At 39.3% G+C, this 18091-nt stretch overlaps 1 protein-coding gene across 1 annotated transcript in view; it reads left to right on the top strand.

Annotated features, from left to right (window-relative positions):
• IQCM (IQ motif containing M) overlaps nt 1–18091 on the top strand; it is a 189027-nt gene that overhangs the window by 117144 nt on the left and 53792 nt on the right. Inside the window, exon 8 of the mRNA XM_074950990.1 lies at nt 8233–8272. Coding sequence (XP_074807091.1) covers nt 8233–8272 — 40 coding nt within the window. The remainder of the gene's footprint in view (nt 1–8232; nt 8273–18091) is intronic.

Genomic DNA, 18091 nt, shown 5'->3' with positions numbered 1-18091 from the left:
GCCCTAAAAGGGAAATATCTTGCTTCCCCATCCTCCCTGTGAGTGCAGAGGGGCCTCTGTCAATGGAGCCAGTATGATTCCACTGTGCACTGTAGGATTTAGGTATGTTGTGCAGGGCTGCAGACCCACTGCATGATGTGAAACCTCCAGATGACCTTCTTGAACAGCAGTGCCCGTGGGAGTCTGGCTGCAGAATCATCCTTAGAAAGGGGAAGCTACATTGATCCTCCTGGCCTTTCTCCCACACAGTAGAGCCATAGAAATGATTCCAGCTGTTAGGCTTAAGTGTCCTCCCTGGTGAAGCTCGGCTGCTGCTCCATGGCCTGGGAGGGGAACTATTTCTCTCTCCTTTCCCTAGCTTCTCACAGAACCAATTAAAATGATTCTGACAATAGATGTGTCTGCAGGTCATATAATCCAGCAGCCACCAGCATCTGAAGGAATGAACAGGACTGGGCATTCCCCTATGGCTGTTTCTGAACACTGAGAGTCTTTTAAAGTTTGTTTGTTTGTGTTCAATATATGTTCTTGTATTGCCTTCATCACCATTGTATGTAAGCTCCTCCCAGTAGCGTATTAAGTGAGGTGACTAACATCTGTCATGCATGGTTCAGTCATTCTCATCTCTGCAGGGGGACAATTGTGTGTGCAATATTTCAATAGTTGTTTTTTGGAGTGGAGGGGATGCGGGGGGAACAGTTTAACGTAGATCTCCCTGTTAGTAACTCTTAGGCATAGTTTAATCACCAGAGCATTAGTATAAATGTAGTCCTTGAGACTGCATCCAAATTTGCATTTACCATAGCCAAGTTTCTACCTACATCAGCCCCTTCACACTCCTAGCTACTAGAGGGATTTAAGACAAACATATGTTATTAATGAATTATAAGAGCATCCAGTTTACGCTCTCCAGGCAGTTTCTCTTATAGGTCTTGTCTTCACAGGCAAAAATGGGACCCATAATTTGCCACCAGTAGGAGCAACAGCATAACTGAGTTGTCTAACCCTGTTCAGGATGGGGTTTGATGGCATGATGATAAAAACATACCACATCTCTACCAATCAGACTGTACCAATGGGCACTGGTGATGAATTAAAGATCACATTTTTGCCAGGTTTAGATACTGCCCTGGTGTGCCTAGCTTATGGTTGGGTAACTCATGCTACCAATGAATCTGGCTGGATTTGTTGTCTGTGAAACTTATAACTGTATTGATGCTTCTTGATCTCAACTTGTTCTACATGCCTCTTCAGAGAAATGAACTTGCTTCTTAGTTCAGTGACAATATGTCAGTCCAGATCTATAGAAGGCAGTGTAAGGTTAGTAAAGAGAAGCTTTCACTTTCCAATAGTCGGTTTCTGTTATAAATTGGCACTTGATGCTCATCAAAGAACAAGAAATATTGGATATGCTCTAAATGTCCGTTGTATTTTTGAGCCAACTCCTTGATGGAAGTCATCACTTATATGTAAATGAACTGTCAATGGCTTGCCATCGTTGGCAATCACTGGACTATGAAGGGTATGTCTTAATAAGAACCAAAGCTCTTCACAGACTTTGATTTACTGGAAATAAAACAGAAAAGTCCTCTGAGACTACAAAGGACACTTGTTTCAGATAAAATGTCTAGACAGTAGCAATATATTTGGGGCTTTTATTAAAGCAAAACTGCAAATTAGAATAGAGTGCTGAGAAAATTCCTATGACCCATCTGAGTTAAAAAAAACACTGCTTCAAACTGATCCATAAAACACCTACTTTTAGAGTAAGTTCATAAGCATTCAGAAAAAGAAAGGAAGAAAAGGACAGATGCACAAGGTCAACATTACATCTTCTAGAGTTTCCAAAATGTTACATTATTTCTGACAATGTTCTGTCACCTTTTGCAATTCAGTATTAAATGTGATTGGTTTAAAAACCAACATATTAAGATGTATTGTATTAGGTGACAGACTGCTTTACAGAACTTTCCAGTATATAGGCCTTTCACTACAAATGACTGAAAATAAGACAGTATATAAAGAAATGGGTTGTATGAATTGTTACATCTTGGGGAAAAATTATCAATGAAACTGACAACCCGCTTTGGTTGAGATATATATCTCATTTTAAGGAAGGTAAATCATTCAACATTTCTGGTAGAGATGGGCAAATTTCAAAGGTTTGGTTCAGCTAAACATCAAGAAGTTAATGGACCAAATTCTGCTTTCAATCCAGATTTTCCTGCTTTCAATCCAGATTCAAACCAGATTATCTCCAATAAAGTCAATGAAGTAAGTGGATTTATACCTATGTGTATGAGATCAGAATCTGGCCTTTCTACATATTCATATTTAACTGATTTTATTATTATTATTATTTTATTTATATATTATCATTTGCAATTTTCATAGTGCCCCAAAGGTTGCCAGATATGTTAGAGGAGAAAGAGAAAGACAAGGGGTGAAATCCTGACCCCATATAAGTCGATGAGAGCTTTGCCATTGACTTTGATGGAACCAGGATTTCACCCAATTTCTGTCCCAAGAGTTTGAAATCTAATTTTAGACATGATGTGAATTATCCAAGCCTTTGAGGCACTGCACCACACTCTCTCTCCCCCCCACCATCAAGCCCCTAGTCTCCCTCCCTCCCTATACACAGAGCTCAAATTGAGATACATGGCAGTATACCTACCAGCACTTCTCTCAAGCTGCCTAGCATCAGAATCTTGGATTTCATTAAAAAACAAGTAAGTCACTGGCTGTTATGTGAATACATTTTTGAAAGTGTGAACCAAGTGTAACTGATGCAGTGATATCTATATGAGTTTACAGTAGCCTTAAACAATAATTCTGAGAGGTGTGAACTGTCCCATTAATCTAAATGAGATGTTACCTTAGATGATCAATGATGCTTTTCATATCAATACTATTAATTATTAGTGAGATCTCATTTTAGCAGCTCAGGTTGGCGGTGCTTGGGCGAGTACTGACACTGTGACAGCCTGGCTGCTCCCTCAGGAATCATATTTTGTAACTGAAGTTTTAGAGTGTCAGGTCAGTGGGATCCAAGTAGGGGGCTAAATGAATTCTGCTCCCCAGAGAGAGGAAATCTGTCTGCCAGTACCATTGGAATACATTTCTGGATTAGTTTAGGGGGGCGGGGCTATTTGACTGGATGATTTAGTTGGGGGTTGGTCCTGCTTTGCACAGGGGGTTGGACTAGATGACCTCCTGAGGTCCCTTCCAACCCTGATATTCTATGATTCTATGCTCTGCAGGCAACTGGAAAGTATATATTTGAGAGGTGAGAATTTCCCCCTTCATCTCAATATGCTGTTGGCTCTGAAACCTAACAATGGAAATTTGATAATCAATAATAATTATTCTTTTACTGCTGAATGCTGAAGTGGAAACATCCAGTTAATGTGCTTATCCATTAGAGCAAGTAAAAAATGTTCACATGGAACAGTATCCTGCCAAAAAATGAGGTTTATCTGTAATTTATTTTTTTTGATGGGAAAATGTTGAATTCAATGAAAAATTTTGGTTCTCCTATGGAAAAGTTGTAAATGAAAAAAATTGGTTTAGAAACAAAACACTGCATTTTGAACATATTTTTAAATAAAAGTGTTTTTTGGAAATGAAAAATTGTGTATTTTCTATTTTTGGATTTTTTGGCTCATCTCTCCCTTTTTACTTTTCTCAGTGGAAAAAAAGTAGGGGGAAAAGAGTACAAAGGAGAAGACATTGTCCCCCAGATCCCAAATACAGAATATCCAAGTACAATGACAATTTAGATAAAAAAGAAAACCAAAAATTGAAAGGTCAACTCAAAACAAATGTGTAGTTCCAGATAATTTCAAAATTTACCACAGAAAATAAATTTTTGAATGATTATTTTGTACAAAATTTCTCACAGGAAAATTTTGATTTTCCAGCCAGCGCCATTATTAATTGTTGTAGGATGCACTAGTGATAGATATTAGGGCAATTGTGGCTGTCAATGGTAACTAGGAATTCAAACCCCTCAAAATGTCATGTCTGCTCCATTCATAAAAGGGGAGGGAAAGAGGAGAAGCCTTCTCTGTACCAAAAAATCTCAACTATCTCCCAGTTTCCAAAACTCAAACCTCCTCCCATGCTTTCATAGGTGCCAGAGGCCCAAAGTACCCCATCCAGCTGCCAAAACCTCTAGATTGCTCCTGCCACATTCTAGAGTGAATTGCTGCACTTTCAATATACATTCACATGTTGGCCTATTTTGAACTAGATGAGAGAGATGACAAGCATCTCTTCAGCCCCTTGTTGTCAGGTCCTTTGATGGGCTTGGTGCATGTGAAGACTACACTAAAAATACCAACAAAAATTAATAAAAAAACTTCAATAAAAAACCATACAAAACCTCTCTGCCTCATGGATTATTAATGTAGTCATGGTCCTGATGAAAGCTCCTCTTGAACTGCTATGAATTCAGATTTCCTACCTATTAGTAATTTTGCGGATAGCAATGAATTCAGCTCACAGAATTCAGCTTACACCTTATAATAGATTTTTAACAAGGATCAGGTGGTGCTTTGGACTCATCCCAGAGCCAGGGTGGTGAAGGTATTCCACCTCAATGAATTTATCATACTGCCAAAGGAATTCCCAGCCCTTCATATCTATTCTGGTGAGGACCAAAATGAGTGTGAAAAGATCTTTGAGTTTTTGTTTGAAGTGGGCTAAAGTTCTCTGCAAGTCCACCCAGCTTTTTGTTTCTTTTTTGATGCCAATTCAACAGGAACTGCTGTCATGAAAAGGATCATGCCTCTATGGTTGTCTGATTGATTTCTCACTACTCGGACCTGGCAAGCCTGCAACTAAAGATCATGTTACTGCTCATACCATCCAGGGTATAGCAGCTTCCTTTGTGAACGCTGAGGATGTTTCAGTTCATAACATGCACAAGACTGAAAGAAGGACCTCCCTACTACATGTATTTACACTGCACCATTACTTCATTTCAGCCTCTAGGGAAGAATTGCAGTTTGGTCTTTCAGTGCTTCAGATCCTGTTCCCAAAGTGGGATTGCTCAAATTATCTTGCTCCATAGATTTGTTTTTACTTTGGGGAGGCTGAATTTAAAGTGGCCAGTGTGTGAAAGCGTTTTTCTTTATGAGAACATATCCATGAAGCTAGGTCGGGTTTTTTTTCCTCCTCTCTGTCAGTAGAGATATTTTATCATTTCTATTAAAAAAAAATTTTAAATGTGATTTCCATGTTGGTCACTGGCCTTTTTCTTTCAAACTCCCTGTTGCAGAAGATATCCCTTGAACTATTTATACTCTTCTATGCAGATGGTATCTTTATTTTGAGATATCCTTGAGCAATTTATTCTTCTGTGCAGATGTAATTCTGCTTCTTTGAAGATATCGTCTCAGAAGATATTCCCTCACCTACTCATTGTTTGGGTTCTCAGCACAGTTGTTCTGTTTCAGATGCCGAGGACCAAAGCAATCATTAAAAAATATAACTATTAAACTATTTTTGTATAGGACTGCATGAGAATTATAATTCAGAGCCTAAACATGTTGACAGCCTTTCTTTAATAAAACTTTTCAATGCATATTGCTGTGGCCATTAGAAAAATGCTTACATAGTTGCCAGTGGTGCACAAATCTACACTCTTCCTAGTCCTGTGGAATGCACAGAAGTGTGGATTCAATTTAATGCTTGTGCACTCAAGTAGTTCACTAGCTGCTCTTGGAGTGTGTTTTTAGTTCCCTTCTAATATAAGTATATGGCCTAAGGTCAAATGGCCTATATTGTTAGCACTAAGGCAACATTTGCTGTGGCTTCACAAAAAAATAAGTTTTATTGCACAGAAATCTGATACCTGTTTCGTGCTATAGATTACAGTGATCACTGTAAATAGCCCTCTGAAATATGACAGATCCACTTACTATATAATTTTCAGAAGATTAATATATATTATTGTTAGGTTCTAAATATATGCTTAATAACAAAGTATGTTAAACCTTATGAAATGTGAAAGGGTAATCAGAATTTTTGGGGTGCATTTCCATCCAGTCAACTTTATCATATATGTTGATCATAGCCACAATATGTTTTTTCATGTTATCTTTTATCATGGCCTATGGTCAATATGAGTACAAAATAAACATATGTAATCCAAGTGAAAGTACTTTCTGGTGCCAATAATTGTAGATTATTTACAGCGTCTTCAAGGAGTTCCCATCTTCCTTCTATGTATGCAAATCTATTGAATATTTAATATGACCAACAAAGTCACTATTACCAGAGATAGAGCACAAAGCATGAGAAACACATTCAGTGTTAGAAAATTGATTTTAAGAAGCTTGGAGAAAACAGACAGAAATTTTCAGTATACTGAGACAAAGACTGTGTTAATATCTATGCACTTCTTGGTTTGGAAAACATATCTGTTGTGAGAGAAATTACATAAAGAGATTTGCCATTGATTCCTTGACATTGTATCTACTAGCACTACATTGTTGTTATATTTCACTGGCTGAAGTGTTATCTGGAAAATCTACCTTGTGTTCAAGAAGGTGCTATGTTTAGAACCTATTTTTTTATTCTGCCTAAAGAGTACAGTACATGAGAACTTAACAAACCCTTTATATAGAGACAATAGAAACAAAAAATGTGAGATAAATATGGCTTAGATCCCAGAAATATACTAATTCATTTTTTTAAAATATTCCCTGAATTCCAAAGCCACAGTGTGTAGTTTAGGCAGCTCAGCTTCTCTATAGGGATAGAGTTAGCTCGGCAGATACTCTGCTTCAGTGAGGAAATTCCATATCTTTAAAAATGAAAATATTTGAACATTTTTAGCATGCAATTAATGCCTTCAGAGTGGTGGAGGGTAGGGGTGGGGGAAGAGCTGATTCTCAAATTCTTTTAAGCAACAATTTAGTCAAATCACTTTTCAATGCACTGTTTTTTCCTTGGGAAGAACTTAATTATAGCGAAGTCGAATTTTTTTATTATTATTATTGAACTAATCAAGTCCTCTTAGATGAAGACAAAATTGTTTTTTGCTTGTCTGAGTTTGATTTTAGTCAGTCTGGTTGTGTTTTTTATTTAGCAGAGAACTTCAGTGAGGAGCGTGTTATTTTATGACTGAGGCCAATAGAAAGTCATTGGCATAATAAAACTGCAGATTTTACAATTTCAACGCATCTGCTCCATGACTTTTAAGCAACTGTGAAAGCACATTGTTTAAAGTGTTTTTATAAGGATTGATGCCTGGATCCATCTCCTTGCCTCCTCTTTTCCACTCAGGCCTCCAGAAATCCCTCAAATCAATAACAAATATTACAATCGAACCATTTTAGTGACTGTTCACAAACACCTCTTTTTGAAATAATCAACGTATCTGTTGTTATGCTAGTGTCTGAAGGTCCAAATTATATTAGCAACACTATCAGTGAATTAATTGATATTGCTCCACTTATGGAAAATCCATTTGTTTTAGGGATAAATACAGGTACATGATATATTTTAGAGATTAATGGCAATGCCATAACATAATTAATGTTAGAATTTTTTATGACTCCTCTGTGATTTATCAAACTCAGATGCCTTGGTAATATTGGATATATTAATTCCCAAAGGTGAACTACTGAGAATATATATCATGTTTGACTAACCATATGGAGAATTGTTTGCTTTTTCTGGACAAGATTATCTGCTGGTGTAAATTGGTGCACCTCTATTGAAGTCTGGATCTGCACCAATTTATACCAAAGAATTTGGCTCTATATGTTAAAGTCCTATATTTTAGCTGAACTGCTTTATTTGAAAGAAATTTCTGTTGGTCAGTGATTGTCTGCTCTCCTTTCACTAGCAAGTGTTTGTGATCCTACATGTGCTTAACTCTTATCAGCTGCATAGTTCCACTGAAATTCATGCAATTAAGCATGTGGGTAAATGTTTGCAGGATCAGGGCCTAATGCTGGATTACAGATTTTAAAAAATGTTGCATACCTGAATCACCTTCACTCACTTATTTCCTCCTTGTCTGACAGCATCCTAAATGATCATTAGTTCTGTGCATCAGATAATACAATAAACAAAATGCGATGTTTGGAACACTGAAAGGTTGCAAGTTGCATTTTTTATGTTCCTATCACACTTTTCATTGTGCATGTTATTAAAATGACTTTCAAAATCAAAGTAAAAAAACTAAGCCCTGCTAAACAAAAATTCTCCTTTCAGGTGCACCAGGTGAACGCCATTTACAACCATTGATTCCAAGGTCAGTTTTTCCTCTCATTCATATTGGTGTTAATCAAGAGTAATGTATGGGATACAATGAGCTCCTCTAGGTATACAAAGATATAGAGGAGAACAGAATCTTATCCCAACTATTTCTTTAGGTGACAAATATTTTGCATGTTACAGAGCATGAGATCCAAGCACAGACAAATAGATCAAGGATCGGATGTTGCAGTCCTTATTCACATGAATAGACTCACTGAAATCATTGGCTTCAATGGGACTAATACCATGTGTATGCCTACCCTGATCCTACAACTACCTATATGTTCGTATATGAGAATCAATCTTGCACAAATTCAGGGCTCAGTTGTGGCTCTTATGAGCCTGAGCCACAGGGAGGAGGAGGAGATGGTGCACTGCATAAGCAGAGATGGCTGGAGATACTGTTCCTTTAATGTACATCATGCCTACCCAAAGCTGGGGGAAATATGGATTGGGACGCCTCTTGCTATGTTTGTCTGTACTCCATCAGCACAGCCATCCTAGTGCAAAGGGAGAAGTTGGAGGAGTGCGACCATTAGCACATCAGGCAGCACTCTCTGGTCTTCCCCTATGATCCCCAGACGAGGAGTCAGATTAGGGCTGCCCCTGCTCTGGCACACTGGGGAAAAGGAACGTGGACACGGTCTCCCTTTTGAAATTCATCTACATAAGGGAAGGTATCATTGAGCCTACAGTGCATAAAGGGAGTGGGCAAATAAAGGGAGTTAGGTGAAACTTCCAGTGGAGTCTGATATTTTATAATATGTACTGAAAACAACAAATACAATGCAGAGATTCAGCATTTAATTTCATTTATTTTTGCACAGAGCATAAAAAAAAGATTGTTAATAACAACATGTAGATCTCTCTCTCTCATCTCTGTGCCATTGGAAATAAAGGTAGCTCATGTCTGCTTGTCTCAGTAACACTAGCAATCCATGCCTAAATGCATAATCAATTTCTAGGGGGGCCTAATCCTGCAAATTTTAATCATGGGCTTAGTCCCATTTACAGGAAAGTTCACATGAACAAGACAGTCTGTATCTTCTCAAACTTAAGAAGACAGGGTTAAAAGGTACACAGCCTTCTGGTTAATACATAATAAAAGTATACTGTTTTCACTGGGGTGGAAATTTCTGTTTAGCATATCCATTAAAAACAATAAATATTTGTACAGTATGCTTTTCATAGGCATTATATTGAAGTCTTCAGTAACAGGATTTACCTTTCCTATGCACCAGAAAATTCATTAATCTAGTGGGGAAAAAGTCAACGTACCCCATATAGTCACATATTAGAAACAGCAGAGGGCCCCAACTCTATATAAAGAGACCAGCTCTACAGAAGGAGTGTGTTTACAAGATAGTGGAATTAAGAGCCAAAATAAATAAATGTAGTAGTTCTAAAGTGAGCAAGACTGAAGCTAATATTTAAGCCATTTGTCATGATCACAGAGATTTTTTAAAAGGAGTGTTATAGCTGGTTGAATAACTTTTTGAAATTTATTTATTCAGTTAGAATATATCTTATTCAGATAGAATATATATTTATTCAGTTAGAATTTATTGATTCAGTTAGAATATACCCTAAGGGCAAAGTTCTACCTTGCATATTTATACAGGGTGCAAGGATCTGAGCACAGGATGGCTCAACGGAGTCCTGCATCCCTACCCAGAGTTTTAGATTTCAGAGGGGTAGCCTTGTTAGTCTGTATCAGCAAAAACAACGAGGAGTCCTTGTGGCACCTTAAAGACTAACAAATTTATTTGGGAATAAGCTTTCATGGGCTATAACCCACTTCATCAGATGCATGGAGTGAAAAATACAGTAGGCAGGTATAAATATACAGCACATGAAAAGATGGGAGTTGCCTTACCAAGTGGGGGGTCAGTGCTAACGAGGCCAATTCAGTCAGGGTGGATGTGGCCCATTCCCAACAGTTGACAAGAAGGGGTAAATATCAACAGAGGGAAAATTACTTTTTGTAGAGACCCAGCCACTCCCAGTCTTTATTCAGGCCTCATTTAATGGTGTCAAGTTTGCAAATTAATTCCAGTTCTGCAGTTTCTCACTGAAGTCTGTTTTTGAAATTTTTTGTTGAAGAATGGCCACTTTTAAGTCTGTTATTGAGTGTCCAGGGAGATTGAAGTTCTCTCCTACTGGTTTTTGAATGTTACAATTCTTGATGTCTGATTTGTGTCCATCTATTCTTTTGCATAGAGGCTATCCGGTTTGGCCAATGTACATGGCAGAGGGGCATTGCTGGCACATGATGGCGTATATCACATTGGTCGATGTGCAGGTGAACGAGCCCCTGATGGTGTGGCTGATGTGGTTAGGTCCTGTGACGGTGTCCTTTGAATAGATATGCGGACAGAGTTGGCAACAGGGTTTGTTGCAGGGATTGGTTCCTGGTTTAGTGTTTCTGTTGTGTGGTGTGTAGTTGCTGGTGAGTTTTGCTTCAGGTTGGGGGGCTGTTTTCCACACAGCCAGTTCCAGCACAGCCATCAATCATCTGTTAAGTCAATTGCTTTACTGAAACAGGAAGCCCCAGAGACAGAGCACACAGACACAGGCCTTGGGACTTGGAGTATCAGTAGGCAGAGAAAGGGAGCAATATTACATCCATCTATACTGAGGCAAATCAGAGACTAGAGATAAGAGTGACCCAAGAAGAGGGTACATAAGAAGCACAACAGTTTCCTCAGCCTGACTGAGCAGCATGTGTCCCTGTGAACATGTCTGGGGCTTGAAGGTCTCACATACTCAGTGTACTGGTAGTATGGGAGTCACTATCCTGCTTATTTGTAAGCCTCTGAACGTGTCCAGTATGCATTAGATGCTTCCCAAAGCCCAAGCAGATTCAGAGTAAGCTGAGTGCTTGTAAAGTTAGTAAAAGACACATTAGATACACTAGATTTGTATCATGCTATGTACTAAAATAGATATTCCAGTTATTTTGATATTGTGTAATACAATCACGCACAATGGGTGCCTGGCACATAAAAACAAGCATCAATTTCAGAATGTCCTGGGATATAGCACTGGAGGGAACCAGAATGAGATCTATACTCTAGTGTGTGTTAGGGGAACATAGGAGGGACTGTTAAGGGAACAATGGAGCTTCTGTATAAGCAGCAGCTAGTAGCAGGTTGGACTTCCTGCCTGAATGGGAGTTAAGCTTCTTAGCCCTCTCATCATTAATCAACAGAAAAGGAAAGGGACCAGTGTATAGGGCCCTTGAGGTTACCAGCACTAGGAAAAGGCTCATAAGAAGAAGCAGGGTTCTTCCCTTTGCCAGTAAAGCTAAGATTCTGGCAGCATAGTTCTTATGACCTGCCTTGGGTTAGCGGGGGATGGTAGTTTGTATTCTGTTTTCCCCACAGGCCAACAGGAGAAGATGGGATGGGATTCAGCTGGGCAATCAGACTGGTTTTATTTCTTCCTGTCCTCTATACCTTGCTTTCCTTACACTTCTAACATTCACAGGATTTGGGGTGAAAGAGATGAGGAAACTGTGTGGGTAGTTCAGATTACAGATGAATCATGTTCATATCTTTGGTACTACAGGGCTCACTGAAGGTTGCATAGAAACTGGGGGGAAAAGTTTGTCAGAAATGTAAATTTCAGAGATAAATGAAAGCAAAGTTTTTTTTTAAAAAAAGAAACAATGTATAGGTGTACTTGATATACTAAAAGTTGAAAGTTGCTGTCAAAGAAATCTCCTTGCAGTTCGTCTTTAATGTGGCTTAATCCCAAAGGGAATGTCCTTTGGATTCCAGGTATCTATTAATTCACCAGCCTGTAACCAAGGAATAAAACAAAACTGACACTGACAATAAGAAGCAAAAAGAAAATAATGCAAAGCCATGCTGGAAATAAACAAGTTTGCCAAATAGAAAAGGACAAAACTGTTATTACAGAAAGTGTAAAATCTAAAAAAGGTCCGTGGTAGTGTCCCATGTAACCCTGGATTTCTGAGCTTTGGTTGTTTTCTGTGACTGTCTTAACAGTCTTTTAATGAAGTCTTGATGGATACATTAAAAAAATTAAAATCCATCTTGTTTGGTTTTAGTTTGCAGATTAAAATCCAGCCAATCTCATTTTACAGCAAAAGTATCTGAAAGTGAATACAGTGCAGTTCTTTCACTGGCATCACATTAGCTCCTGGATCTGATCCAGACTTAATGGAGGTCTACATGAAAACTTGATTTACTATGGGTCTTCCATTCGTATCTGATCAGTTTCCAGATCTGATCTCAATGGAGGTACTGTATATGGAAAAGCCACGTATGCGACAGTTCTTCCATTCAGATTGGACTGTCTCCAAAAACTTAATGTTTTTGTTCAGTTGCATCAGTGCCTCTGAGCAAAAAGAGAATGACATCCTTATGTTTATGAATAAAGCCACGTCACCATTCCTTATGAAAACATTTGTGCATGTAGACCTACTCTAATGTGGCAAAAAGGGAGAATTTCTTGAAGTAACAGCATAGGCCTTAAAGCGGCCCTGACCACTGTGTATATTACATTTTGTTGTATGACATCTACAAAGCGATGCATGGCTTTTCTATGGTTTTCACTAGACAGCTGCTTTTTGAAGCATGACAGTTTTTGAAATAGTAGCAAGAAGATCAGAAACAACAAATGAACACATAACCATCATTGATAAATTTCCTTTTAAAGTAATATGAAGCAGGACATAACTCAAAAAAGCAGGCAAGCAGTGTTTATCAAGAAGTTACCTACAGTTTTCTCAATGCCCTTTTGCTGCACTTGGGCAGAGCTCAAATATGTATTCTGAGAGGAAATTTGGGTTTTTACAGATACATAATGCAAATAAATTCCAGAGATTACATGATTTATTCTTTTACTCTTCATACGCTGCAAGGGTAGATTTAGGCTGAACATTTTAATTTTAGAGTATTTAAAGTAAGTGTAAATTTCCTAAACTGCTACGGTGCAATAGTTCACCAGGTGGGGGGAGAAAGTATGTTGCCAAGCATCTGCACCTCAAGGCATTATGCTTTTGAAAGGTGTAATGCTGGTACCGAAGGGAGTGTGCTAGGAAGTAGCTCCCGCTACACCTTTGAAACTATGCAGCCAGCACTCAAGGGGTCAGGAGAACCACAAACTCATATACTGAAGTGTGCCATTTGGAGGACAATAAGGTCCTTAATCTCTCAGGGCCATATTCTGATACCCTTACTCATGTCGACTAGTACTATACACAAAGAGTAGTCTCAATGAAATCAATGGAGCTGCTCATAGAGTTTGAGAGATCTGGCCCATAATAGTTTTTTTCTGTTATTTTTCCAATTTACCTCCAGCCTCTTATATATTGGTATTACTACTCCAAACACAATGATCCCCTCCAAAATGCTTCATAACCAATTAAATTATGGAAGAGTTGACGGGGACTAAAAAAGAACAGGCAAGGAAAAATTAAGGACTTCAAACAGCTTTTTAAAACCAATCACACGTCTAAAAAATATTGAACAGGATAGAGAATTCTGTCATGTAATCCGATTTCTTAATTTGTTAGAAGCAATCTTTGAAACTGCTTCTGTAAATTAGCAGGTGAGCTGCCTGAAAAGTTCAGCTAAACCAGTGAACCCACTCCAAATCAGGGTGGGTGTAAGTTCTACTTGACTGCTGTCTGCTGAGTAATAGCCAAGGATCAGTCAGAGAGCTGGACAAATGCAGTTCACCTTGTCCTGACCCAGATATACCTGTGTTGCTTGACCAAAAGTCTCATACAGATTTAAAGTATAAGTTATTAGAGATTCATGATTTCAGTGCCACACACATCCAGAGCAACCCTAACATATTAAACTACATATTCATAAGGAGTTTGAAGCTTTGTGAGTCTTTCCAACTATTTTTAATGTTTTAGAATTCAGAAAACAAAATAGAAAGGCAGGAATGCTCCAGCGTGCACTGGATGGTGGGAAGGAATCCCTATCCTAGCAGAGGGAAAAATCCTGGTGAAGGGAAAGCTACCTAGGCCACACCCAGCATCAAGAGAAACTTCACCCAGGACTTGACTAGTGCCCAGGTCTATTCTAGGAAGGGATTCCCTAAGATCCCCTAAGCCTGGGTAGGCTTCCGCTAGCCTTCACAGGGTTTCTCTTATCCCAGTGAACTGTGGGGTTTCTGTGCATAGCACTTAAAGGACTGGTGCAGCAGGACCAGAGACAATCATTTCCTTGGCCTTTGCTGCTGGATGGGAAGTGGCCCACATGAAAGAAGCAGGTGAAGATTGTTCCTTTTATTGGGGAAGAATGGTCTACCTTGCTGACCCTTCCACTCCCAAGGAATCAGAAGACGGGGGTGGGAGCAGACACCTACCAAAATAATGGAGTAGGGAGGTAGTTGGCGACTAGGCTCCACTAGAGCATGTGAAAAGTAAGTTTGAGCCAGGAATTGTTGGCAGTGTGGGTATTGGGTTCAAGCCTAATTCTTGAGATGAAGGATAAGAAAGGGCCAGAGGAGGCAGATAACACAGCATGCATATATTTTGCTCCTTCCTTTGCCTAGTGGAAAGAGGTTGGGGGTGGGCATAACGCTGTGCCTGAGTTAGGAGTACATGTACTCCTAGTGTGGAGATGCTGACAGCGTCAATTAGGTACTAGCTTAGCACAAGTTCCTAACAGAACATGAACAAGCCTTCATGCATTTGCCTGATTTTGCACGTGCAATGTCTGAGTGGGAACAAAAATAAGCAAAGAGTTTGCCCACCCTTATGATTAATAAAGATGAAATGGCAGCTGCTACAATTTATACATTACTTCTCAGCTGCTCATTCAGTTCACAGACATTTAAAGTACATTACACAGACATCTTTCATAGCTTTCCACTGCATTTCCTTACACAGCAGGGTACAAAAACTCGCACGAGAGATCATTCTTTTATTTAAACCTAACATAAAAAGAAAATTTCTCAAATCTGTTGGGCTGGCTGTTTCCCAGTCATATGGACTCTGAATTACATGACTACAATATTCCAGACATTAAATTAAAGACAGTAGGAACAAGTATAGTTGACATCTGTGAAAAGTTTTAAACTGAGGCGTTTTTAGTGGTTTCTGTAATCCCAGACGAATTAAGGCTTTTACCACACTCTTCCTTGTGCATTGCCAATTTCTTTTCCAAATACATTCACAAGCCCTTGTGCATGTTTGGGGCCAAATCATACCCAACATGCATGACTGTGCAGTGGAGCAAGGGGCTGCAAGGTACTGCAATGCACCTCTGCATGGACTATTGCTAGTATGGGTAGCAATGCAGAGACAAAAGCAACCTCAGTGGAGATGCTACGTTATCCCCCGCTACACGCACATGAGGGTAGGAGTGGGTAGGCAAGGGTGGAGCTTGTACAAGAAACCTGTATAGACTTGGTGCAGTGTACTGACCCAGAGCAAGGGAGAGCCTGAGAAGCAGATAGTAACTCTCCAAGTCACAATCTGCCTCTCACTCCGCTCCCGTGGCAGTACAAAATTGCACTGTACAACAATGCTGGGGGTGTTGGCAGAGCTATGACTGAGTCCTTCATTTGAAAATGTGACATGAAAATCAACTGTGATTTGGCTGGATATTTTTTCTGCCTGTTATGCTGGCAGGTGTTAATGGCTGCCATTAAACATTGCTGTGCTGTACAGATCAGTCCTAGATCTGGTTGAAGTTAATAGGTGCTGGTGCACTACCCTCCTTTCAGTCAGTTGAAAGGGAAAGAGCAACTAAATGCCTTTTCGCAGTGATAGCTGAAACAATTGGCAGGCACCACTTGAAGCAAGGCATCACGCATGGCAAGGCCAATCAGTGTAGATGGAAAGGTTCCCCGGGGACTGATTGCAAATGCAGGGACTTGGGGATTGATTAGTTTCAGCTGTGTGTGAGCAGCAAGGCTGAAGGTAGCAAGCAGAAGGCAGCAAAGCCGTGGAATGTGGCCCTAGGAAGAAACCAAAAGCCAGAGCTTCTTGTGGCAATAGTACTCACTGGAAAGGTAGACTTGGATTTCTAAACGAAGACATTGTTTCCTGTTGTTTGTTCCCACTGCATTCAGAGAAACAAGACCTCATGTATGTTCTTTGTAGAGAAGTAGGACTGTACTAAAGGATACTGTAACCTGACCTGTATCACTAATTTCTTCTTCTAACAAAAATGACCCAGCAAGACTGTGGATATTGGCTAACTGCTCAGGCCAAAAAAGCGGAAATACTCCTCCTTACTGTCTATTCAGTTGTGTCAGTATCTCTGTAAGTAAGCTGTTTGGGAAAAGGTAAATATAGGTTGTGAACAACTTCAAAAGAAGCAATTTTCTTAATTTTTTTAATAAACTAATTTTAGAAAAATTTAATAGAAAATGTGTGTTTTCATTTGGGGTGAAAAATACCACTCACTTTTTACTTCTCCTCCCTGCCTCTTTCCAATGGGAGAAAGTGAGAGTTTTCCCAGCAAAATAAAATGAACAATTTTGAAAAACTCTGAAATTTGTAATTTAAAAAAATGTAGTCAAAACCAAAAACATTAATCACATTTCCATTTTATTGAAAAGCCATTTGTGTTTTAAAAAAACTTTGCCTACATTTTTTGACCAGTTCTAATTACCGCTGCATCCATACAATTTGTTGATTGTTATTTCTAATGGCTGTGCAGGATCTGGGACTACGCTTTCCTCCTCCCAAAGCTTGACATCACTTTCTGTTATGTGCTCAGTAGAGAGCTATAAGAAAGACTGAACATTGTTCTGATAGCAAGTCTTTTCTTCTTTTAATCTTTGCTAATAACTAAGAACACTTTAATGTATTCCTCTATGTTATCCAAATTAGCCCAGTGCTTTTCAGATTGTGTAATATGCCAATCCAGGGGTAAGACAGTATGATGTTCAGTAATCATACAGTGCTTAAAATGCATGTAAGAGCTTTGCTTTATTTGCAGTGTGTTTCCAATAAGATCTTCACAGCACTCTACCCATACTCTTTGTTTGGAAAGTTAATCTTTAAAGGAACAACCCCTAATACCCCAAACAGTGAAGGCAGATAGCTTTTAATCTCTTTGGGCAAAATCCAGTCCTTACCCTTATGGGGCCACCCAAGGTGGGGAGACAGAAGTAATGCAGAAAGGCCAGCTTGTGCTAGATAGAGCCATCTTCCATTTGCAAACTAAGATGGAGCAGGATGGACATGTTCCTCCATTCACTAGGTTCCTTTTCAGAGCTGCAGCAGTGTGAATATCAACCAGCATAGGGCGGTGACTCCAACATGCCCAGAAGCTACTAGACCATTCTAACTTGAGGGCAGAGTGTGCTTCCCTCTGAGGTAGCCAGTTTGAATTCCTAACACGTTTAGGAGTGCTGGGTTGGTGGGAGGGTGAGGGGAGATAGTCGAGCCTTCTGACCCACCATATTGCACCTACATATCACAAAGCAGAATTATACCATTTTGGTCTCTTACTCCCAGGTGTGAGAGGGAAAGAAGGCAACTTCCTTTCCTGGGATCCCAAGTGAAGCAAGGACGACAACAATGTCCATAAGCTTTCTTGGCAATATATCATTATTAATTTTATTAAGTGCTGACAATGTGCTCAGTACCCTACAAGATATAAAAGTGATTAAGAAAGTCCCTGTCCCATAATACTTGCATTCTAAAGCTCTGATCTTGCAAGGGTATCTGGACATACTGACCATGTGAAGTTCCAGTGGGACTTTGCCTAGGAGTAAGCATCTGTGCATGTTGATCCTTTGGCAGGATCAGAGTTTAAAAGATAAGCAGAGAAAGAACCTATGAGGCCCTGGGGAAAAAAACCTAGAGGAG

Source organism: Natator depressus, chromosome 4 (assembly GCF_965152275.1).
Source record: "Natator depressus isolate rNatDep1 chromosome 4, rNatDep2.hap1, whole genome shotgun sequence".
NCBI lineage: Eukaryota > Metazoa > Chordata > Testudines > Cheloniidae > Natator > Natator depressus.
Note: the sequence above shows the minus strand (reverse complement) of the source record. Positions and strands in the feature narration are given on the sequence as shown.